General features: G+C 37.3%; 1 protein-coding gene across 4 annotated transcripts in view; it reads right to left on the bottom strand.

Moving 5' to 3' along the window:
* VTI1A (vesicle transport through interaction with t-SNAREs 1A) overlaps positions 1 to 18,940 on the bottom strand; it is a 257,598-nt gene that overhangs the window by 94,247 nt on the left and 144,411 nt on the right. For 2 of the 4 annotated variants that reach the window (XM_079313240.1, XM_079313239.1), the window contains 2 exons: positions 8,557 to 8,627; positions 4,165 to 4,226 (listed from right to left, as the gene is read on the bottom strand). In XM_079313240.1, coding sequence (XP_079169366.1) covers positions 4,165 to 4,226; positions 8,557 to 8,627 — 133 coding nt within the window. Of the gene's footprint in view, positions 1 to 4,153; positions 4,227 to 8,556; positions 8,628 to 18,940 lie in introns of all 4 variants that reach the window. The other 2 variants (XM_079313241.1, XM_079313242.1) reach the window with 1 other exon arrangement.

Raw genomic sequence — 18,940 nt, 5'->3', positions numbered from 1 at the left:
GCCCAGATTAAAGCAGTGCCCTACACCCAACATCACCTCATCCCCTCAGCCCAACACCACAACATCACCACTGCCAAAGCTGAGTGAGAACTGCCACAAAATCTGCAACCCAGGCCCAAACTCTGAAGGCCAATTCTAAAAGTCATATTTTAAATCACTTCTGCTTAACAGCAGAGGCAATGGACACAAGTTGGGTACTGGGAGTTTCAGTGAGATACCTGGAGAATTTGCTTATTTTAGGTGCTGCTGGTGTCTCCAGCCTTGGGATGTTTAAAAGGTGACTGGAGGAGAATCTGAACAACCTATTCAAATGAGACTTGCTTTACACAGGAGGTTGGACCAGATGACCTCTAGAGGTCCCTTCCAACTTAAATTGTCCTACAATTCTATGAAGTGTTGAAAAATAACTGCAAATTCTGAAATATCCTGGAGCTCAAAAGTAGAACAAACTTTAGTAGAACATCACTGGCAGTGATGCAAGAAGCAGGACTTCCAGGATTTTCCTGGAAAGAATGAAGAAGCTTCACCAGAACTCACATTCCATTTCTGACTGCAGTCATCTTGGTCATGCAGCTGTTGGCAAGTCACATAATTTATTACCTATGGGCTGAACTGAACCTTTACAGCCTCATTTCTATCAGACAGAGGCAGTGTCTCTGTCCTGTTGGGAATCAAATTTTAAAAGTCTCTTTTGTAAATGCAGATGTGTTAATAAGCTTCTCAAAATGTCATTGATAACAATTCAGAACAATGAAATCTGAAGATTAAGAGCATTTTTGACACAAAAATGTCCTGCTGAACCAGACAGGATAAAAAGTTGTTCTGCCATGTAGCAGCTATTCTTCTAAAATATTTTATTGCAATTTGAAGGGGGTAGATGGAACTTATCTGCTAATAGAAAAAAGATTCAAATCCAGTGAAAATTTTATCTGGTTACTTTTAGATTTGCTTGTTTCCCACTGGGCTGTGTGTGGCTTGGAGACTTTCCAAACTCTTTTCTTATAAGCTTTTCTAGGCTATTGGCTTAGGATATGGGCAAACCCTGAAGACATTCCAGAACACATTCTTTTCTAGTTCTTTCCATCATACTGTGTGCTCCCCAGTTCACACTGGGGTACAGGCCACAGGATAAAGACCTGAGACAATCCATGCCACTGCCTCACTACACTCACAATAAAGAATTTCTTCCTAATATCTAATTTAAATATACTCTCTTTCATTTTGAAGCCATTTCCCCTGATCCTAGTAATGCCATGCCATAAGAGGAATGTATTAGTTTAGTAGAACCTAAGTAGTTGTTATAGAAAAAAAAAATAAAATTCATGTTTAGGTAATTTGTATGTGAGAATATTTAAATGCACATTACAAAAATACTCTTACCCACATACCCAAAACATTGTGAGATAAGAAATTCCAATACATAAGGCTGGGTATCTTATTGCTGGAGTAGCAAACTGGGATAGGAAGACCTCTCCCTATTATGCCACTGATTTCCATAGTGAGCTATGGCAACCTACAAAACCTGTCTCTGCTTTTATTCCCATCTCCAGAACATTTTATGCACAAACACATGGCCAGAGAATTTAGGTCATCCAAAGGCAGTAATTTAGCCCTCTAGCTATCTAAATACCTGATCTCTTAATATATTCAGCTAAATTCAAAAGAGATGCTGCTTTACCTTTCCCAGACAGTAAAATTAGAAAGAGTTAGGCATTAATTTGAAGCACAGGGTGTTAGCATGGCATATGACTTCAAGCATATCAGCAAATACATACTGTGAGATCAGCCACTACATTGATGTATAATATTGATGTGGAGAATGGTCCTCCAGTTTTCCATTTTATTGGTTCCAGTAATTATGTAAAAAATTGTGTGGTGTGTACTGAAGTATGCAGAAATTAGAAAACAACTGCCAATCTGTGCTAATTATATTTCTTGCAGTTGTAGTTATCTAATACTTGCTGATTTTTTTTTTTTTTTGTCTGTATTTCATGATTATTCTTGTAACTAAACAAATTTGAATGATGCTGAGGCTGGGATAATGCTGGACCCTTCTACCCAACAATCAGAAACAAATTGAATTCACTCTAATTCTATCAATTATGTGGTTTTAAACAACATTCTGAGAACTGTCTACTGAAAGCTGCTTCTATGCTGGCATTGCTTTTGGCATATTTACCTGACCTGAGCTTAAATCCTAACCTGACTTTCATCTAGATGGGTGACTCAGCTCAGCATTTTTGTTGAAGAAAAAGGAAATCCAGTGTCTTTCTGACACACAGAAACATGCCATCGTGGTGTTTGACTACATAATCCTTTTGTCTGAAAAGAAGAGCCCAAGTATATCTCAGAAAGATCATATTTTTCATTTGGCTTATGGAACACTTATAAACTAGGACTCCTAACTGTGATTCCCAAACACAAAACAAAGTCAAAGGTTACAACATATGTTTTTTGTTTCAGCTTCTCCAAATTACTTGCAAATGTATTCAAACACAATATGAGCAGATACTTTATTTTATTGAAAATAACAGACTACAGGGTGCTGCAAAAAAGGCTGGGGTACCTCAAGCATAAACATGGAAAGAATACATTGGTTTAGAAACCCATAAATCCTTATTTGAATCTGCCAACCTGAAAGCCAAGTAAAGCCCGAAAAAACTATTTTTCCTAAATGCTATGTCTGATTAAGCCATACTATTAAATGACAGCTGAACTTTAACATTAATATGATATTATTTAAATAACTGCATGATTTTTTTTTTTACACTAAAATGATGAATGATTTTTGGACAGCTCAATTGACATAAAGCAAGAAACCCCTTTAATGAGATTTGACAAAATGGAGACATATGCAGAATATTCGTTACAGCTCATGTCTCAGAGCCCTTCCGGGGGAGACTTAGGCTTGGTTGGTGTCTTCTCTTTTCCTTCATTTTTTTATAGTTTATTTTGATTGTCTACAGTCACTGAACCATCCCTTTCAATTGCCACTTCCTTCCTCCATGGATTTTGAATTTAGCTTGTGTCATTTACATATTACTCTTAATCAGAGAATTTTATGTGTTACATTTTGGAGTTGGAATTGTAAGAAATCTGTGGAATGAAGGCATTTTAACCTTTGTCAATTTGGTATACAAGGAACTAACAAAGGTATTTTTCTGAGGAGACTTATGGAGAAATAAAGCTTGTGCTGAAGAACAACTTGTAAAATTCCAGTTTTCACATTTCCTAAGCCAAGTGACAAATCAACAGCTCCGCTAAAATTTTCTCCTCTTCCTTTTTCTTTTTCTAAGCAAAGTGCATTAAGCAAGCACACAACATAAAAGCCTGTGGCAAGGGTAATTTCAAACTGAACTCTTCAGAGGATGCACTAAACTCCTTCAAACTAAACTCCTGTGCTTTCTTAGCACCCAGCACTGCTTATTAGAGAGATGCTTCTCTTCTTTAGGAAGCTGAATATGTACAGAAATATGGACACCACAGAGAACCTCAGGTGCTGTTTCACTGGGTAAAGAACACATATCCAAAGGTGCCTCTAATTCAAAAAAATCTGTCTGAGAATGAACCAATGCAAATTTAAGGGGAGAAGTAATCAGTGGGTAACTCCCTGCCTTCAGTCACACAGAGAGTTTTAGAACATTGCACAGTTTTGCTTTTTGTATTACCTCATTCTGATCCCAGGGACAATTTTCATAACAATGAAAGTGTGGAAAAAACATGCTAAAACCAAGGGTTGACAGTGTGTCTACCCCATTTGTTTAGGCAAAACTGATAATTTTAACCCTTTATCTGCACATAAATTTATGCTGTCCCAAAAAATTTACCAACTTTCTCACTTTAACAGGCAAAAAAACCCCATCAAAGCACTGAAATCACTCAAGAATAATCTTAATTTTAGAGCACACATCCAAAACCCCCCAAACAAATACAAAGAAACAAAGATGAGAGACCATTACACAGGGGCTATCCTTCAGGCTACAGAAAACTCTCCATAGGCATGACAAAGCTTTCTATCATCCAAAGACATTCTACACAGCAGCCTGGGTAAAAATAAGTCAGGTACACCAGCAAAATGTTGAGATTGAAGTAAAATTGAAAATAAAGGCACAGAGGGAGAGAAGAAGAAAAGAAAGAGCAGAAATGTCCCTACCTTGGCCTTACCTTCGCAACATTCCCGTCAAAATCCTGGAACTCTTCCCCAGGTTTGCATCTGTTTCTCTGAGCTGGGGAGAAAAGAGGCCCATTAAAGGTAGAAGCACATGTGCTCCATTCTGTACAAAGGACAGGTGTTTCTAAAGTCCTCTGAGTCACTCAGCTGCAGGTTTAGCACACAACCAGCTTGTAAAGCCACCAAAGCGCTGAAATTCAAAAATATCTTGTCTTGTTCTCACTTACACAAATATGAAATCCAGGGAAGGTAAGTCATTGAGGCAACAAAGGTGAGTCAGGATAAAGAGCAAAAGCTTTACAAATAAAGGGTTTCAGGTAGAAGCTCTGCACATTGGAATCCATAATTCCCACGTGCATGTGTGTTGTTTGTGTATATTAGTGAAAGGATCAAGGGATGAAGAGACAGCCATGTGCTGTGTTCCTGATGCTTTATGAAAAGAAAAAAATATTTTTCTTTCACTGTTTTTCAAAGACTGTAGTTTAAAGAAAGTAACAGAAATAAAAAAATGTATCCTTTCAGCAATTCTGTGTAATAGAAATATGTCTATACTGGCCCTTAAATACAAAACTTGTACTGACCTTACAGCAGCCACCTCTGGCCTGGGTGCTCAAATGCTTTGTGAATAGTATATATACATGTACAGAAGGAACAGCTGTACAGTATATATGGTGGGCTAATTTCATGTAAGGAACTTTCACTCACTGAAACAACCATTTTTATAGTTTATTAGGACAAAGGACACCTGCAGTTTACAGCTACACCTAATTGGCTGTCTTTTTCTACAGCTCTCAGAAATATTGCAAAGGAGGTAAAAAATGAAATAGAGTAGATGAAAAGTTATGAAGCAAATTATTTCTATTGATTTTTAAAAGGAATTAAAATGTCCCACAAAAGGAAATTTAGAAATCAGAAGATTATAAGAAGAATGGAGCTACTCTCCTTCTGCCACTGGCAGCTAAAGGAGAGACATCTCTTGATATTTTAGACATCTTGAACCAGTGAGACATCAAAATCTACTATAAAAAATAATTATTATGGCTATTTCATTTATGGGACCATCATTTCTAACATGCCCCAAAACACAGCTGTGTGTACAAACATAAAAATATTATTCTCCTTATGAAAGCTGAATATTTACCTCTTCATTATCAAATCAGATTGGAAGGATTACCTGAGTCATTGACTTCTTACTGAAAAAACTTGGTTATAGTAGACAAAATGCATCCTTGTGTTACAAATCCATCAAAACAGTAACACTGCCAAGGAGAGTGGCAGTCTTCTAATAACAAATCACCTTCACCATAACAAACCACTATTATATCTTGAATATTTGAACAGCAGCAAGATTAAACTCTCTATTCTGGAGCACAATACTGTAAATATTTGCTGCCAGATTTAATGCTTATTACTGAAATCAGTAGGTGATGTGACAATCAGTGTCACATAACCTTTTTGCATTAATCTCCTCCTTATTCTTCTAAAAGCTATTAAGAAAATACCAAGTAGAAGCAGGGACTGGATAACACAAATCAAGTCTTGCTCTTAGCAATATCATATTCAGTGGGAAGGCTTGCACTGACTCTCAGATCTCTGTAATTATGTGCTATGATGGAACAAAGAAGAGTATTATATTCCAGGGAGGCCATTGCCTCATTTTTTCCTGATTCATCTAGACAATTCAAGCTCCAGAAAAGCAGTTTAGCCCAATTTGACACAAGTAACAGAAGAAAAAACGTCACAGTAATTTTTAAAAGGCTCATTAAAAAGCCAAGTTCTTATCTATGCTAGAAGGGAATCTGAAGTACAAATGTATGCTTTACATTGGTCTTTTATTATTCATAAAGATGCATTTAACACTTGGGGCTTCTCCTCCCTTTTCACAGAAAAGTAGCAGTCTCCTTTTTACCATTAAATGTTTGATCCTAACTTTCCTCTCTTGCTGCAGGATTCTACCTGACAGCTAGAATCAGTGCTGGTAGTTAGGAAGGGGAAGCTGAATCTTAGAGGTTTGACAAACTCCTCTAAGCAAGACGCCCTCATGTTTTTATGGTAATAAAAAACCCACAAAATAAGCAAAAAAAAAAAAAAAAAAAAGAAACAAACATGTACACATATAGAAGATCTCTAGCTACCTCCCAAGAGAATGCTAAGAAAATACCTTTTCTTCCAGCTCTGGCAGAAAAAAAAAAAAAAAACACATGAAGAGTTTCAAACTGTAATTTTGTTTTTATTTAAAACTGAATTATCTGATTGCAGTTTTTTCACCATTTCTTTACCAATACCAGCACAGCACAGAAGTGTGGAATGGAACTGGTGGAATGTGAGCCCCTTAAACAGCACAAGTTTCACAGAACTGCTGTAAGGAAAACATTTTGAAACAGGCTTTGATATTAGCAATAACAAATCTACATGGTGTTTAAAAATAATATTAAGAGTAATAATGAGAATGCAGGAAGATGAACAAGATGCTGACATTGATATCCTGTCTGCCTTAGACAAATTTTGAGGTTTTCTTAAAAAATGTTGCATCTTTTAATGTCCTGTATAGTCCAGTTAACCTATCTGACTTGTAGCAGAGTTTTCATCCCTTCCCTTTCCTTCAGAAGAAGAGTTTTACTCTACAGACACCAACATTCATATATCCAAATTTAACCAAACCACTGAGTCATGAACTTATCTATGATTTGCTTATAAAAAAAAATCTTCCGAATTTTCACAACATTGATGTGTTAAAGCTGACCATCATACTCAAGCTGACAATTTCATTCTAGAAGTCAAGTTTATTCCCTGGTCGATAAGATAATAACTCCATGTATTTAATGTACAGCTATCATGCATTGATAAAGCACCCTCTGTTCTGGTCTTTCAAAATCTCCAGAAAAAGGGAAACTAACCAAATTATCCAAGATCTCCCCTAATGGTTCATCTGAGTGTTTAGAGACAGCTGGAACAGGCCCACCCATGTGGATCCACTGGAGAACTTTTCTGAATTCCCTAAAGAAAATATTTTAAGTGGCTTCTGATAAAAAACTTAGAATTTGAGATCTTCCATTATGACAAGAGGGTTTTTTATTGCACTGTGGTGGAGTGTGTATGTGCTGCATTTTCCTAGAATACCTTTTTTTATTTTTAATCTTGCTCTTTGCATCTTGCAGGTTTTAGCATCAAAGAAATTTGCTCCTCAGGTAGAAAGCAATGAAAAGGAAAATTTTTGCTATGAACCATGTGTACATTGGGTGATCAGAACTACATCCCTGGGATATATAGGATCAGCAGAAAGGAATACATAGCATTCATCTCCATTGCCTAGGTTTTATTTGTCTAGCTAGAAACAGAAAAGCATTTCAGACTCAGCAGTCACTGGGGATGTAAGGAATGGAGGTGAAATAAGACACCAAATTGCAAGAACAAAACTTGGTCAATCCTCACAATTCTTAGTTACATTTAGTGAACCAGGTATATTTAGTGTTTTAATGTAGCTAATTCCCAGCACTTCAGAAAGCAACTGGTACAGCTGGCAGAAAATGCCTCTAATGCTGCTATAGGAAGCTTTACTAATCAAAGCTATCAAAGTGAAAAACTCCCTGGGACAGATAAAGGCATTTTTTTAAAGTGTCACTAGTCAGTTAAGAGATGTGTAGGACAACTTGGCTTTGGAAAAATTGGGACACTTGGGAAAGTATCTGAGCAACACATCATGGACAGAAAGTCTTGGCTCTGTGAGCAGAAACCAGAGACAGATGGAAGTTGAGAGAACTTGTACACATGGGATGGGATGGGATGGGATGGGATGGGATGGGATGGGATGGGATGGGATGGGATGGGATGGGATGGGATGGGATGGGATGGGATGGGATGGGATGGGATGGGCTCCTGAGCTCTGCTTAGCTCTGCACAGTGCAGCTGATCCCCATGGAGGCCACATGAGCCAAAGGTGACACAGATTTGTTACCTTGGCTGCAGGCAGGGCAGCAGTACCTGCTCTTCACACAGACCTGCCTGAGGGGCTGTTATTTGCATCTGCAGCTACAAAGAGTAAGGTTGCTCAACCACTAGCTCACTTATGATACTGAACTGTTTCATAGGAAGCCCAAGAAGTCATTGGAATTGACAGTATAACAAACCCTTCAAAGGACAGAACACTGACCTAGCTCTGATAGTGACAGAAAATTTGCTTCCAACAGCAGATTTGGTGACTGCAATGTGACTCCCCATCAGAGAGGCTTGGCAGGATGGGGCCCATGTAAGACACTTTGTAAGTAAGTGTAAGTTCTCCACTGCAGATGGTGATTATATCTCATCTGGATTATTTTTGCATGCACAAAGAACTTGCCCAATGCAAATAAAATGCAGAATCAGCAATTACTTATTATCAAACTTACCCTTTCCCGAGCACGCTGGATTTTCTCTCTGTCATGGCTGAGGTTTTCAAGCATCTCCTGTCCAATCTGCTCTGCATTAAAAAATGAAAATTTAAATCATGAAAAAATACAGTTTGTGACTACAAGGCCTTAAAATGCCGAGTTAGATTCTAACAAGTGCATTTAATACATGTGGTAGCCTAATCACTCCTCATAACTGCAAAGAGGAATACATCATTATGTTAAACTTTATGCTTTTCAAACAACATTGAACTGAAGAAGCAAACCAAACCAGAATCTGCCCCTCTGCACTGTCTTGAGACTGTCTCGACCCTGGGAATTGATGCTGACCTTTGATCTGTGACATAAAGGCAAGAAGACTTCCAGACTTGCTCTAGATGCTGGATGCTCATACTTCCTATCTTCTCCTTAAGCCCAAGGAAGTCAGGGAGCCTTTGCTAAAGCACCAGCCACCCTTGTACATCTAAAGACACAGAAATCATACTAGAAGAAAACCTCTCTCAGTGCCTCTCAGCATTGACCATTGATGCTTAAATGAAAGCTTTTCCAGGCTGATCCCAGTTACTGGTGCCTGTTTTGCTCCACCATGGACTGTTTCTGGCTGGCTTAGAGGTAGGCTGTAATCTGCTGATGTTTCCAGCAGCAGACAGAGACATTAATTTATAGTCATCACTGATTGTTTGCACAGGGGCTGTTTGCTTCTGCAGCTTACACTCAACCTAAGGTTGCAAAATTATAGTGGAGAGGCCTCAAGATATGGTACAAAGACAACACAAGATGCCAAAACTTTACTCTTCAAACAGCTTCAATCAAATGCTTCTCTAACACTGAAATATTAGCAGCAAGTATAGAGAAGAGATTTTAATCTTCAAAGCTCTAGAGAAATATTAAGAAACCCTCCCTGTATTTCCCTGAAGGAGAAAAATAAGTGAAATCATTCCCATTTTACAGATGGGGAAGCAGGCAGAAGGAGCTGAAGCAGCTGTAGCTTTGCCTCAGGACACACAGCACGTGTGAGACAACCAGCACTTCTGTGCACATTCATTTAGGGTACTTAGCAGGCTTACCAGAGATATGAACCAAAACAGTAAAACTGCAAAAAACGTGGCTTGTTTTTCCCTAAACAACAACAAAAAAGCCTTGTATTTGTTGTGGTGAGTGAGCAGGATCCTAAAATCTCTTTGTTCAGGGAGCCTCAAGAAATGGATCATTAAAAATTCACCAATGTTAGTAAACACGATTATGGTTTTTTTTGTTTTTTTTTTAATAGGTACAGTCCATTTTTAAGGAACAATCCAAAGTAGAATTGCCTCAAACTTTAAAAGTTTGAGACAAGCAATGTTATTTTTAAATCCATTTAACACAAGGTACACAGTCTGCCAGATAAAGTCTGAGGAAATTCATTACATATATATTTCTCTATCAGTTGCCAAGTATAGTACAAGTAAGATAAATATTTCCTCTGACCACAAATTGACATCCTCATTATGCTATCTTGTCCCTCTTGGCTCGCTGCTCTTTACTTTTAGCTGTATATACAATGCCTCCCAAAGGTGAAATGTGGTAAGATACATGAGTTTGGAGTTAAAAAGGCTGCACAGTGCAGTGCAGTTACACAAATGGCAGCCTCAGAAAGTGACTCATGAGAGCCTTGCCTGTGTCTGCATGTCAAAGGACTTACAGGATGGAACTATACTGAGCTTTTCCTCATTAGAGCACTCAAAATACTGTAATACACAAACAGATAAATGTGTTTAATATAATCCAGGGGAGAAAAAAAAAAAAAAAAAACAACAAAGCAAAATCTCTTAAAAGAGAGGGGGGGGGAATCAAGAAATTACTAACCTAGTAGTATGAGGTGAAATGATAAAAATGTATTTAGAGGTAAAAACTACATGTATGTTTGCAGATATAAACGAGTATGAGGTGCAGATCTTCCTTCAAAGGAAGGAGTATAAAATACATGGCTAAAATGGTTTGGTATCTCACAAAAAAAGCTCAAAAATATTTTTGTAGGAAACAGTTTTATTTTTATTGCACCAATTTTTAAGCAAGTTACTATGGGTTTGTATATATATTTTTTTTTTCATCTTCCTCCTGTCACTGGCAAGTTCACACTCTTAGCTTTTTATAATGATTGAGTTTATTTTCCAACCATCAATGTGACAGCAGCACCAACTGTAAGTGAGGGTAAAGCACCGTCACTTTGACGAATAGTGTATTTTCCTCTCATTGTCGATGACTGAAGACATCAATAAATAAGGAAGGAGAGCATGTCAGCCAGAATATCACAGAATGAATTGTTGATATGACACTTAGGGATTAAACCTTCAGCCATGAAGTTCAACCTAGCAGAGGGGTCTGAGAACTGAGATAGTTGCATTTCTTCCCAGCAGCCTCTGTAGATAAATAATTGGACGGATCATCAATTTTACAGGAGCAGCTTTACTCTACATGCACTTTTGTTGATGATCTTTGGCCTTTTTTGGACTAAAATAACAACATAAGTTGAACAAAGAGACATGACGGAGGTAACATAATCTTACAATAAGTTTGCAAACATAAATTGACACCTTTATCCTCTTCATATCCTCATTCTACTCTGAAAATTCACTGGTGACAGTGAAATTTGATTTTTAGCTGGAAGGTCAAGACAATCAAACAAAAATATTATTACATAGAGAAAATAAAGACTTCTCAATGACATGAAGACATGTCTCTTCACTTGGTTTGCAACTGAAAGCACCTGGGATTTAGGAAAAATGTAGCATTAGCCCACAGTACAGCTAATTACAAGCTTGATATCATTGCTATCTGCTTAGAAGCATTTTTCAGGTTTCCTCACAACTCTGATGTTTGCATTCCAGTTAAAACATTCATCTATGTGGCAGATTCATGTTTTCAGTGCAGTGGTGCTGTATAGATCTTCCCAGCCTACTTATAATGCAAGTCATTGATGAAGCTACTACAGTTATGTGAAAAGGTCAGGTTTGTAAGATATACTGTAGTGCAGATGCATGAATTAAGACCAATACACAAACTAAAGGGTGTTGCCTGTTGCCAGTAATGCTGTTATTTCCACAGAATCTTAACAATGCCAATTATTTGGGGATTATGCCAACCTTTCAGCTGTTTTGTATGGACAATGTTTAGTATGGTGCAGTCCCAAGTCCTACCAAAGACTGAGTGGTGCTGCCTCTTCTAACTGAAATTCCCAAAGAGATGCATAAAATTATGTTCTAAAATTACAGCTAAACTGTGAGAAGCAGAAGGGTGAATGCATTTACATCATTATTATCTGTGTACTGACAGAGGGCAGGAATATTCAATAGAGCAATAATCTCACTCTTAAACAATGCTGTGATGGCCAGAAAAAAAACATTTCTGAGAAAATACATAATATTAACAAGCCTCATCCTTAAATGGTGAATGCTAAAATCCACAGCTCTAAGTGTATTCTGCCCTAAAGGTGTTTGAACAAAGTATGGGAAATTATCCCCTTTGGTGCCAAACACTTCAAAAATGCCATGTTGTGAGTCCAACAAAAAAGGTGCCTGGTTTTATGAAACTATGTTATGCAAGAAAAATATAATATTTCTTTTCCTAAAACACTGAAATTAATTAGAGGAATGAATACAACTTTCCCCACTTGAAGAGAAAAAATCCCCCCCACCCTAAACCTAACAAATACAAACCTAATTTCCCCCTTCATGTGTGCACAAATTGGCACGTGGTTTTCAACATTTATGTTGAGATAAACCCAAAAGACAATGATCACTTCTAGCAATGCTTTGCACTCCTGAATAAGCCCTTTCTTTGGAATTTGCTTGCAACCTGTAGGCAGCATTTATTTATACATACAAATTGTAATTATTTAATACATGGTCCACAGAGTTTGATTCCTAATACCTACACACACATCAAGGATGCAAAATAAGTTGTGCTTCACTGGTTTTTCTTTTACTTTTTTTGCCTCCAGCCATTTAAGAATTTATGTACTTTATCAGCTAAACTGATTCTGAAAGAGCTTTTTCTAATCACTCAAGTCAATAATACTTTTTTGCCCTAAGAATGACTAACATATTTGCTCAAGAGACAGGAATGACATGGAATGAGCCTCTCCAGGACTTAGGATAAGCAAACATGCATTTTTATGGATTTTGAAGACAGACTCCCCATTTTTCTTTTCATAGGAAAAATAAAATAATCCAACATAGTTTATAAAGCACTTTTTCTTTCAAAGTGTACTGTGTTTGTGTATATATGTGTGTGTGTATACATATATGTATGTGTGTGCACATGAAAGTGTCATAAGATGCAGGAGATACCTTGATATAATTTAAAATATAAAAAAAAGCTTAAAACCAAACAAATCACAGAGAGGATGCCTGGAAATATGATTTGCTCAATCTCATCATATATAGAGTGAAAGCATCTGGGCTGTGTAATTTGAGGTTGGAAAAGACAAATTAATTTACACTGAGAAAAGCAGAAGATCATACTAAAAATCAAGATGGCTGTTCTACAGAATCATGAAATACACTATGGAAACCACTGTGTGTTGACCAGAGTAGGAATGGGGAACAGTTCCAGGCTGAGATCCTTAGCTCTGCCTAGTGAGCAGTGCCATTTGGGGAGTAAATTGTGTGTTGTCTTTGCAAAGAGACATCACATGCTCTGAAGATGTAGCAAAAGCTTACAGAAGATCTTTGGAAACTGTGCTGACACAGGCTGGGACTTTTTTTTTTTTTTTTTCCTTAAAGCCACTCCATTTTGGACAGGTTAAAAGTTTTGATTTTAGGTGACTAGGATAAATCATCAACAGCAGTTTCTGGGAAAAAATCCTAGAAAGTGTTAAAAGCTCACTGTACAGAGGTGACAGCAAGCAGATTTACAAACTTGGAAAATATAGGTTGCAGGAGTTGAAGAATGCAGGGTTGAGTTGAACACCTTATGCTTCTGACAGCAGAAAGTTAATAAAGAAAGTGATGACATATCTTGAAGTATAGGGACACAGGTGAAAGTCCAATAAATTCCCCAGTTCACAGCTGACATATATTTACATTGAACAGCTGATATAATTAGAAACAGAAGAATTTAGATCATTAAGGTTATTAAAAAACAAGTACAGGGTAATACAGATAAATGAAGGATAATCTAACAGCCATAAGCCAATGGAGAGACAATTTGTAGAGCATTAACAGAACAGTGAAACATGAGTTAGAGCTCATGCCTCAAGAATCTGCCATCAAGATGTTAATCTGCATGCTGCTAAGTGGACAATTAACACAATAAAATAAAAATTAGCTACTTTTTATAGGGGCTAGTTGGCTTCTTCAGCAGAAACAAATGCCACACAGGTGGAAAGAGCACTGGCAATCCACAGCATTCACCAAGGACATCCAACACTTCCAGGGCTGTCAGAAGTTCAGATGCAAGAGAGGATAAAAGAAGTTGCCCAGTCTTACTGTGGAAGCAAGTAACATCTAAAAATACCTCCCAAACTTCCAAAGTCCAAGATGTCCACCAAAGTAAAAATACAAACATTTTCCAAATGAAAAGGTCTCCCTATAAACAATAATGGATGTTCATGAAATTATTTATTGGCCAAGAGCAAAAGGGGTTGGTTGAGACTGAGGTCAGAGGAGACGGAAAGAAAAATATCCTGAACACCTAATCAGAATTCAGTCATTTTGCTTTGTTCAAAATAAAGAAGAAAATATATTTGAGGAAGGTGCCACATGCTTTTAAGAACAAACTGAGAGCATTTCATAACTAACACCTCCCATGGTCCAGGTCTGGTTTGTCCTTCCCCAGTGAAAAAAAAAAAAAAAAAAAAAAGGCAGATGAATGAGAAGAAAATAGGATAAAGAAAGAAGAAAGATGACAGACCTAGTAACTTCACCTCCAGTTGCTTTTTCTATTTCTGAAGTTTCATACCTTTTCTGAAATCCTAACTTACATCAATCTGCTGGTAAAAAACAACTCATTTCTCACTAACTGATGTATTTTTTTTCTCCTGTCTACTCCCATCACCAATCTAGCTGAGCTCCCTTACTAACATCCTCACAGCAACATTCACAGGAGGTGGCAGACTTTGATTCTGCTGAGCACTTGTCTACATTGCAGGCTGGCCATTGTTCTTGCCATGCCCCAGCCCAGCACTGCTCTCTGCTCCAAATTCCTCCCATCACATCTTTCTCCCCAACCCTCTTCCTTCAAATAAGTTCTAAGGCAAAAAAGAAACCTTTCCTTGGCACATCAATAAGTAAACAACTTGCTGCCCCCATTTCACTCACTAATAATGTACATGAAGTTGGGAGCCAGCCCTCAGTGTCTTATTTTGCTACTTTTTAAGTGCTCTCAGGATGGAAGAAGCCCCTGCTCACTCTGAACTTGGTGCAGGAATGGGTGATGCTTCACTTCAGCGCTGCCAGGCTTGAACTTGTCTGAAAGTGATTTAGCATGGGAGAGTATTAAAAATCCTGATTGCATCTCAATTAAGTTGCAGAAATACATCCTCTAAAACTTCAGCCACAAACTGTCACTTAATTAAACTTTTGACTCCAAACAGCACAGAGATGACACAATGGTGATCTTTGGTTCATTCAAGGCTGGATTCATAATCATTATTTAATCAAAAGTGCTCCACCACCTACCCAGTTTGCTATGAACTCAGAGCAGTACAAATAATTACACTGGACTCCACATTACTGGTTATTTTAAAGACTTAAAATGTGCAGGCAGAGAGTTGGCAACTTAAACCCCTGCACTGAGCAACTTGAGGCTTGTAAAGCTGGTCCTATCTCTAGAGCTGATCCACTCTTAAAGCAGTAAGTGTACTTTAAGACATAGAGCTAAGCACAAAATAGATAAAACAGGCTATTAGCCAACTAGAAAATAGAAAAGAGAAAAAAATGTTTTGAAATTCTGAAATATGTTTTAAAATTGAAGAGCAGAGTAAGAATTTTTTTCAATCTTATTTAACTACATAAAACCACCCTAGAAAAAAGACTGCCAGTTGTATCTGTAAGCACTGGCACAATTTATTATTTTTTGTTTTGTTTGATTCTTTATGACCCATTTATGTAGCTTAAACTTATCAATAGTAACAAGGGTGTTTTCCGGCATCTCCTCTGGACATCAGAAGACCTATGAGAAGAGTGTATCCTTCAACTGTTTCAATCTGAGAAAGTGCTCCTTGAAGAAAAAAGCAAAGTCAACAGTCAGAGCCAAATAAAATTACATTTGGGCTTGTTCAGGTTTCTCCCAACATCCTGATGTACCAGATTTAGTTTGAATCTACAGGCCAATTAGAAAGTCAGGAAAGCTGGCAACATAAACAAGAAGTCTATGCCTGTTTGATCTCTGATACTTCCATGGAGCTAAAGAGTGTTTTAACCTTTCTTGCACTGTTCAGAAATTCATTTCAAATGTGAATGGAACTATCTCCTGCTGTATTCACATTCATATTTAAACAACAAAAACCAGAAATAAAATAACACCCAGACATTAGAAAAATAAAACAAACCTAGAAGCTGATTAATAAATAATGCTTAAACGCATTGACCAAAAAGTGCAGCAGTCTGTGCATAAATCAAGCATTCTGTAAACAGTGTGTATATATGAATATATATATATATATATATAAAAACTTTCTTAAACATGGTAAAGCCCATGAAGCAGGTGAACAGCTCAGCAACCTCAGAGCTGGCTTCAGTGCAGCTCACTCTTTGAATACGAATTAGCAGTGGGTAATCACAGCATATTTATGAGGCCTTTTGCCTGGTCCTTCTCTCCAGTGAATGCTGTATTATTCATTGCGTGTGCCCTGACCCCAGTGCGCTCCTGTTCTGACAAATCATACTTGATTAAGACAAATCTTTATTAGTTAGCTAGTCAACTTCCCCATTTATCATTTGCAAATCCCATTCTCTTTTTCGGGTACAGTAAAAAAGTACCTGAAACCAAAACCATTTTTTTTTCTCAGTATAAAATGAAATGCTTGTTACAGCCAGTAAGTGCAAACAGAAGCACAGAAGTTAGTAATACATGAAAAAACAAAGCTTTAATGGGCTTAAATTACAAATGGGGCAAAACTCTAAAACAACAGTGTACCTTGGATAGGCTGGAGAAACATTAATTAGCTCATCCTTTTAATGTTTCCCATTTTTTTCACAAACAGAATCTCTCAAAATCTAAATGCCATAAAAAAGAAATGCATTGCAAAGTTGGAGGATGAAAATACCAAAGTTAAAAAAAAAAGATAATACTGAGGGAAGTTATTGTTAAAGGTTTCTACCAATACTACAAAAACACCCTTTAAAAGGAAGAAAAATGAGTACTAAATCACTAATGAAGCTTCAGTTTGCCTTGAAAATGCAATATAGCTCTAAAGAGGTGCAATCTGGAGAGGAAAAACACCTTTCAAGACAATGTTATTTATGCATTGCTAAGTTTCAACTAGAAAACCACATGATGTGCAGTGCACAAGTTTTGTCATGAGGGTGGTTCTGCTTGCAGAGAAGGATATTTCTTCTACCAGGACTCTGGAGATCTGAAGCAGCTGCTTGGAGGTGGAGGGACAAGGGGCAGAGGGAAGGGACAGTCTGCAGCTTATTGGGCTGGCTGCAGCTCAAGTTCCAGCTCTACCCCAGAATTTTATTCTCAGGAGGAATCTCTAGCAAATGCTCACTTGCCTGTATTTTTGATTGGTGATGAGCTTGATTGTGCATTTTTTTACATTTTGAATCTTGGTTTTCTACATCGTGATATTTATACCCATCAGTTAGGATCAGTGTTCATTTGAAATATGCAGCAATTTTAAAATGGGCACCTAAAGGACAAAACATCAAGATAAACATCTTGGTGCTCCTTACCCAGCAGAAGACTTACAGTCTTCCTCCACTTTCAGCTTCCCATTTCAAGCCATTTTCCTTTTTTATTTTTTTTTTACCCTGCAGGACCAATGCAGCCATGGATTCTGCTGCTTTTTCACACACATGAGCTAAGTGCTAGTTATTTCCATCTGCAATGTTGCCTTTGATTACACACAGAGTAATGCTGAAAAAATAAACCCACAGCAAAGGTTCAGAGGGAACAATGAAAAATACTTGATGGCCTTGCAAATCAGTGTTATCAGAAGGTATACAAAAGGGAAAGAATCCAGACTAATTTAAAAATCCTGGTTGAATTTGCAGGGATATATGTATATATATGCATATATATACATAAAATTATAAAGTCTCTGCTCTTGTAAAACAAAGATATTTCTTTTGGAAATTGCTGAGATAGAAAAAAAGACTATCCCATAATAGAATTTTTACAACACTCCTCAGAGCAGTCTCATTTTAAGGATAAAGTTAAGCTCTTCAGATGGTGTTTCAGAGGTTGACTTACATGGGACCTTTATTGCATATAGACACAATTTGTTTCTAAGGCATCCCTGCTAGGAAAAATTGTTGAAAAACCTGATTTTTCATTAAGTGCCTAAGATGACAAGTGTGATTTCTTCTGACAAAACAACCCAGCAACACTTATCAACAGTTTTGGCACTGGTTTGATTTAGGGCAGACCTGGAGATTTCTAAAAACAAACTGCTCCAGAACAGAGCAGTTTGGGAGCAGTTTGGATGTTCCCAAAACAGCAGCCACTGTTAGAGTTCATTTGTGTGTTTTTCTTTGCTGTACCTAATTTCTTGATTGCTAGAAGATAAGCATAAGTAAAACATTATATTTTATTACAGTAAAGAGACAAATATCTGGATTTCCAGTCATGCTCAAAGATCAAGAACATAGAGAGGCAAGGTCAGATTTGAGAAAGGACCCTAGACTGCTGGGTTCTGTATTTCAAATGGAAGTCATGCCACCTATGGGCAGATACCATCCAGCCCAACATCCTCACTGACATTACAGACTTCAGCCCATGGCCATTTTCACATTTTACTCTTGTTTCGGATGCCAGTACCAAAAAAATAAAAAAAATAAAAAAATCGATCTTTCTGCAATTTCTTCAAGCAATCTTTAATGCTGCAAGATAGGAATTTGAGAGAACAGAACTGTAGTACTCTCGGCACTAATGTACTCTGGTAAATCCTTCTGCCTGCTTCCCTGATTCTAAAATGGGTGTGAAGCAATCCACATTGGTCAAACACTGTGCAACATTAAAAGAACAATTTTGCTATGGAAGGCATTTAAATACTGCGCTTAGCTTCTTATATATTCATTTCCATTACAATTACTAGTTTGAATACCATTTTAATTGAAGAAACAACAAGATTAGAAATTATTTTTTAAATTAAATCTGAAATGGCCCACTCGCCTCAACTACAGAACATTGTATTCAATCTAATAAGGGGTTTTAGATTATTTGAGCCCCAAAATAT

This window comes from Erithacus rubecula (genome assembly GCF_903797595.1).
Source record: "Erithacus rubecula genome assembly, chromosome: 9".
Lineage (NCBI taxonomy): Eukaryota > Metazoa > Chordata > Aves > Passeriformes > Muscicapidae > Erithacus > Erithacus rubecula.
The sequence above is the reverse complement of the archived record's forward strand: the minus strand, read 5'-3'. Positions and strand labels throughout refer to the sequence as shown.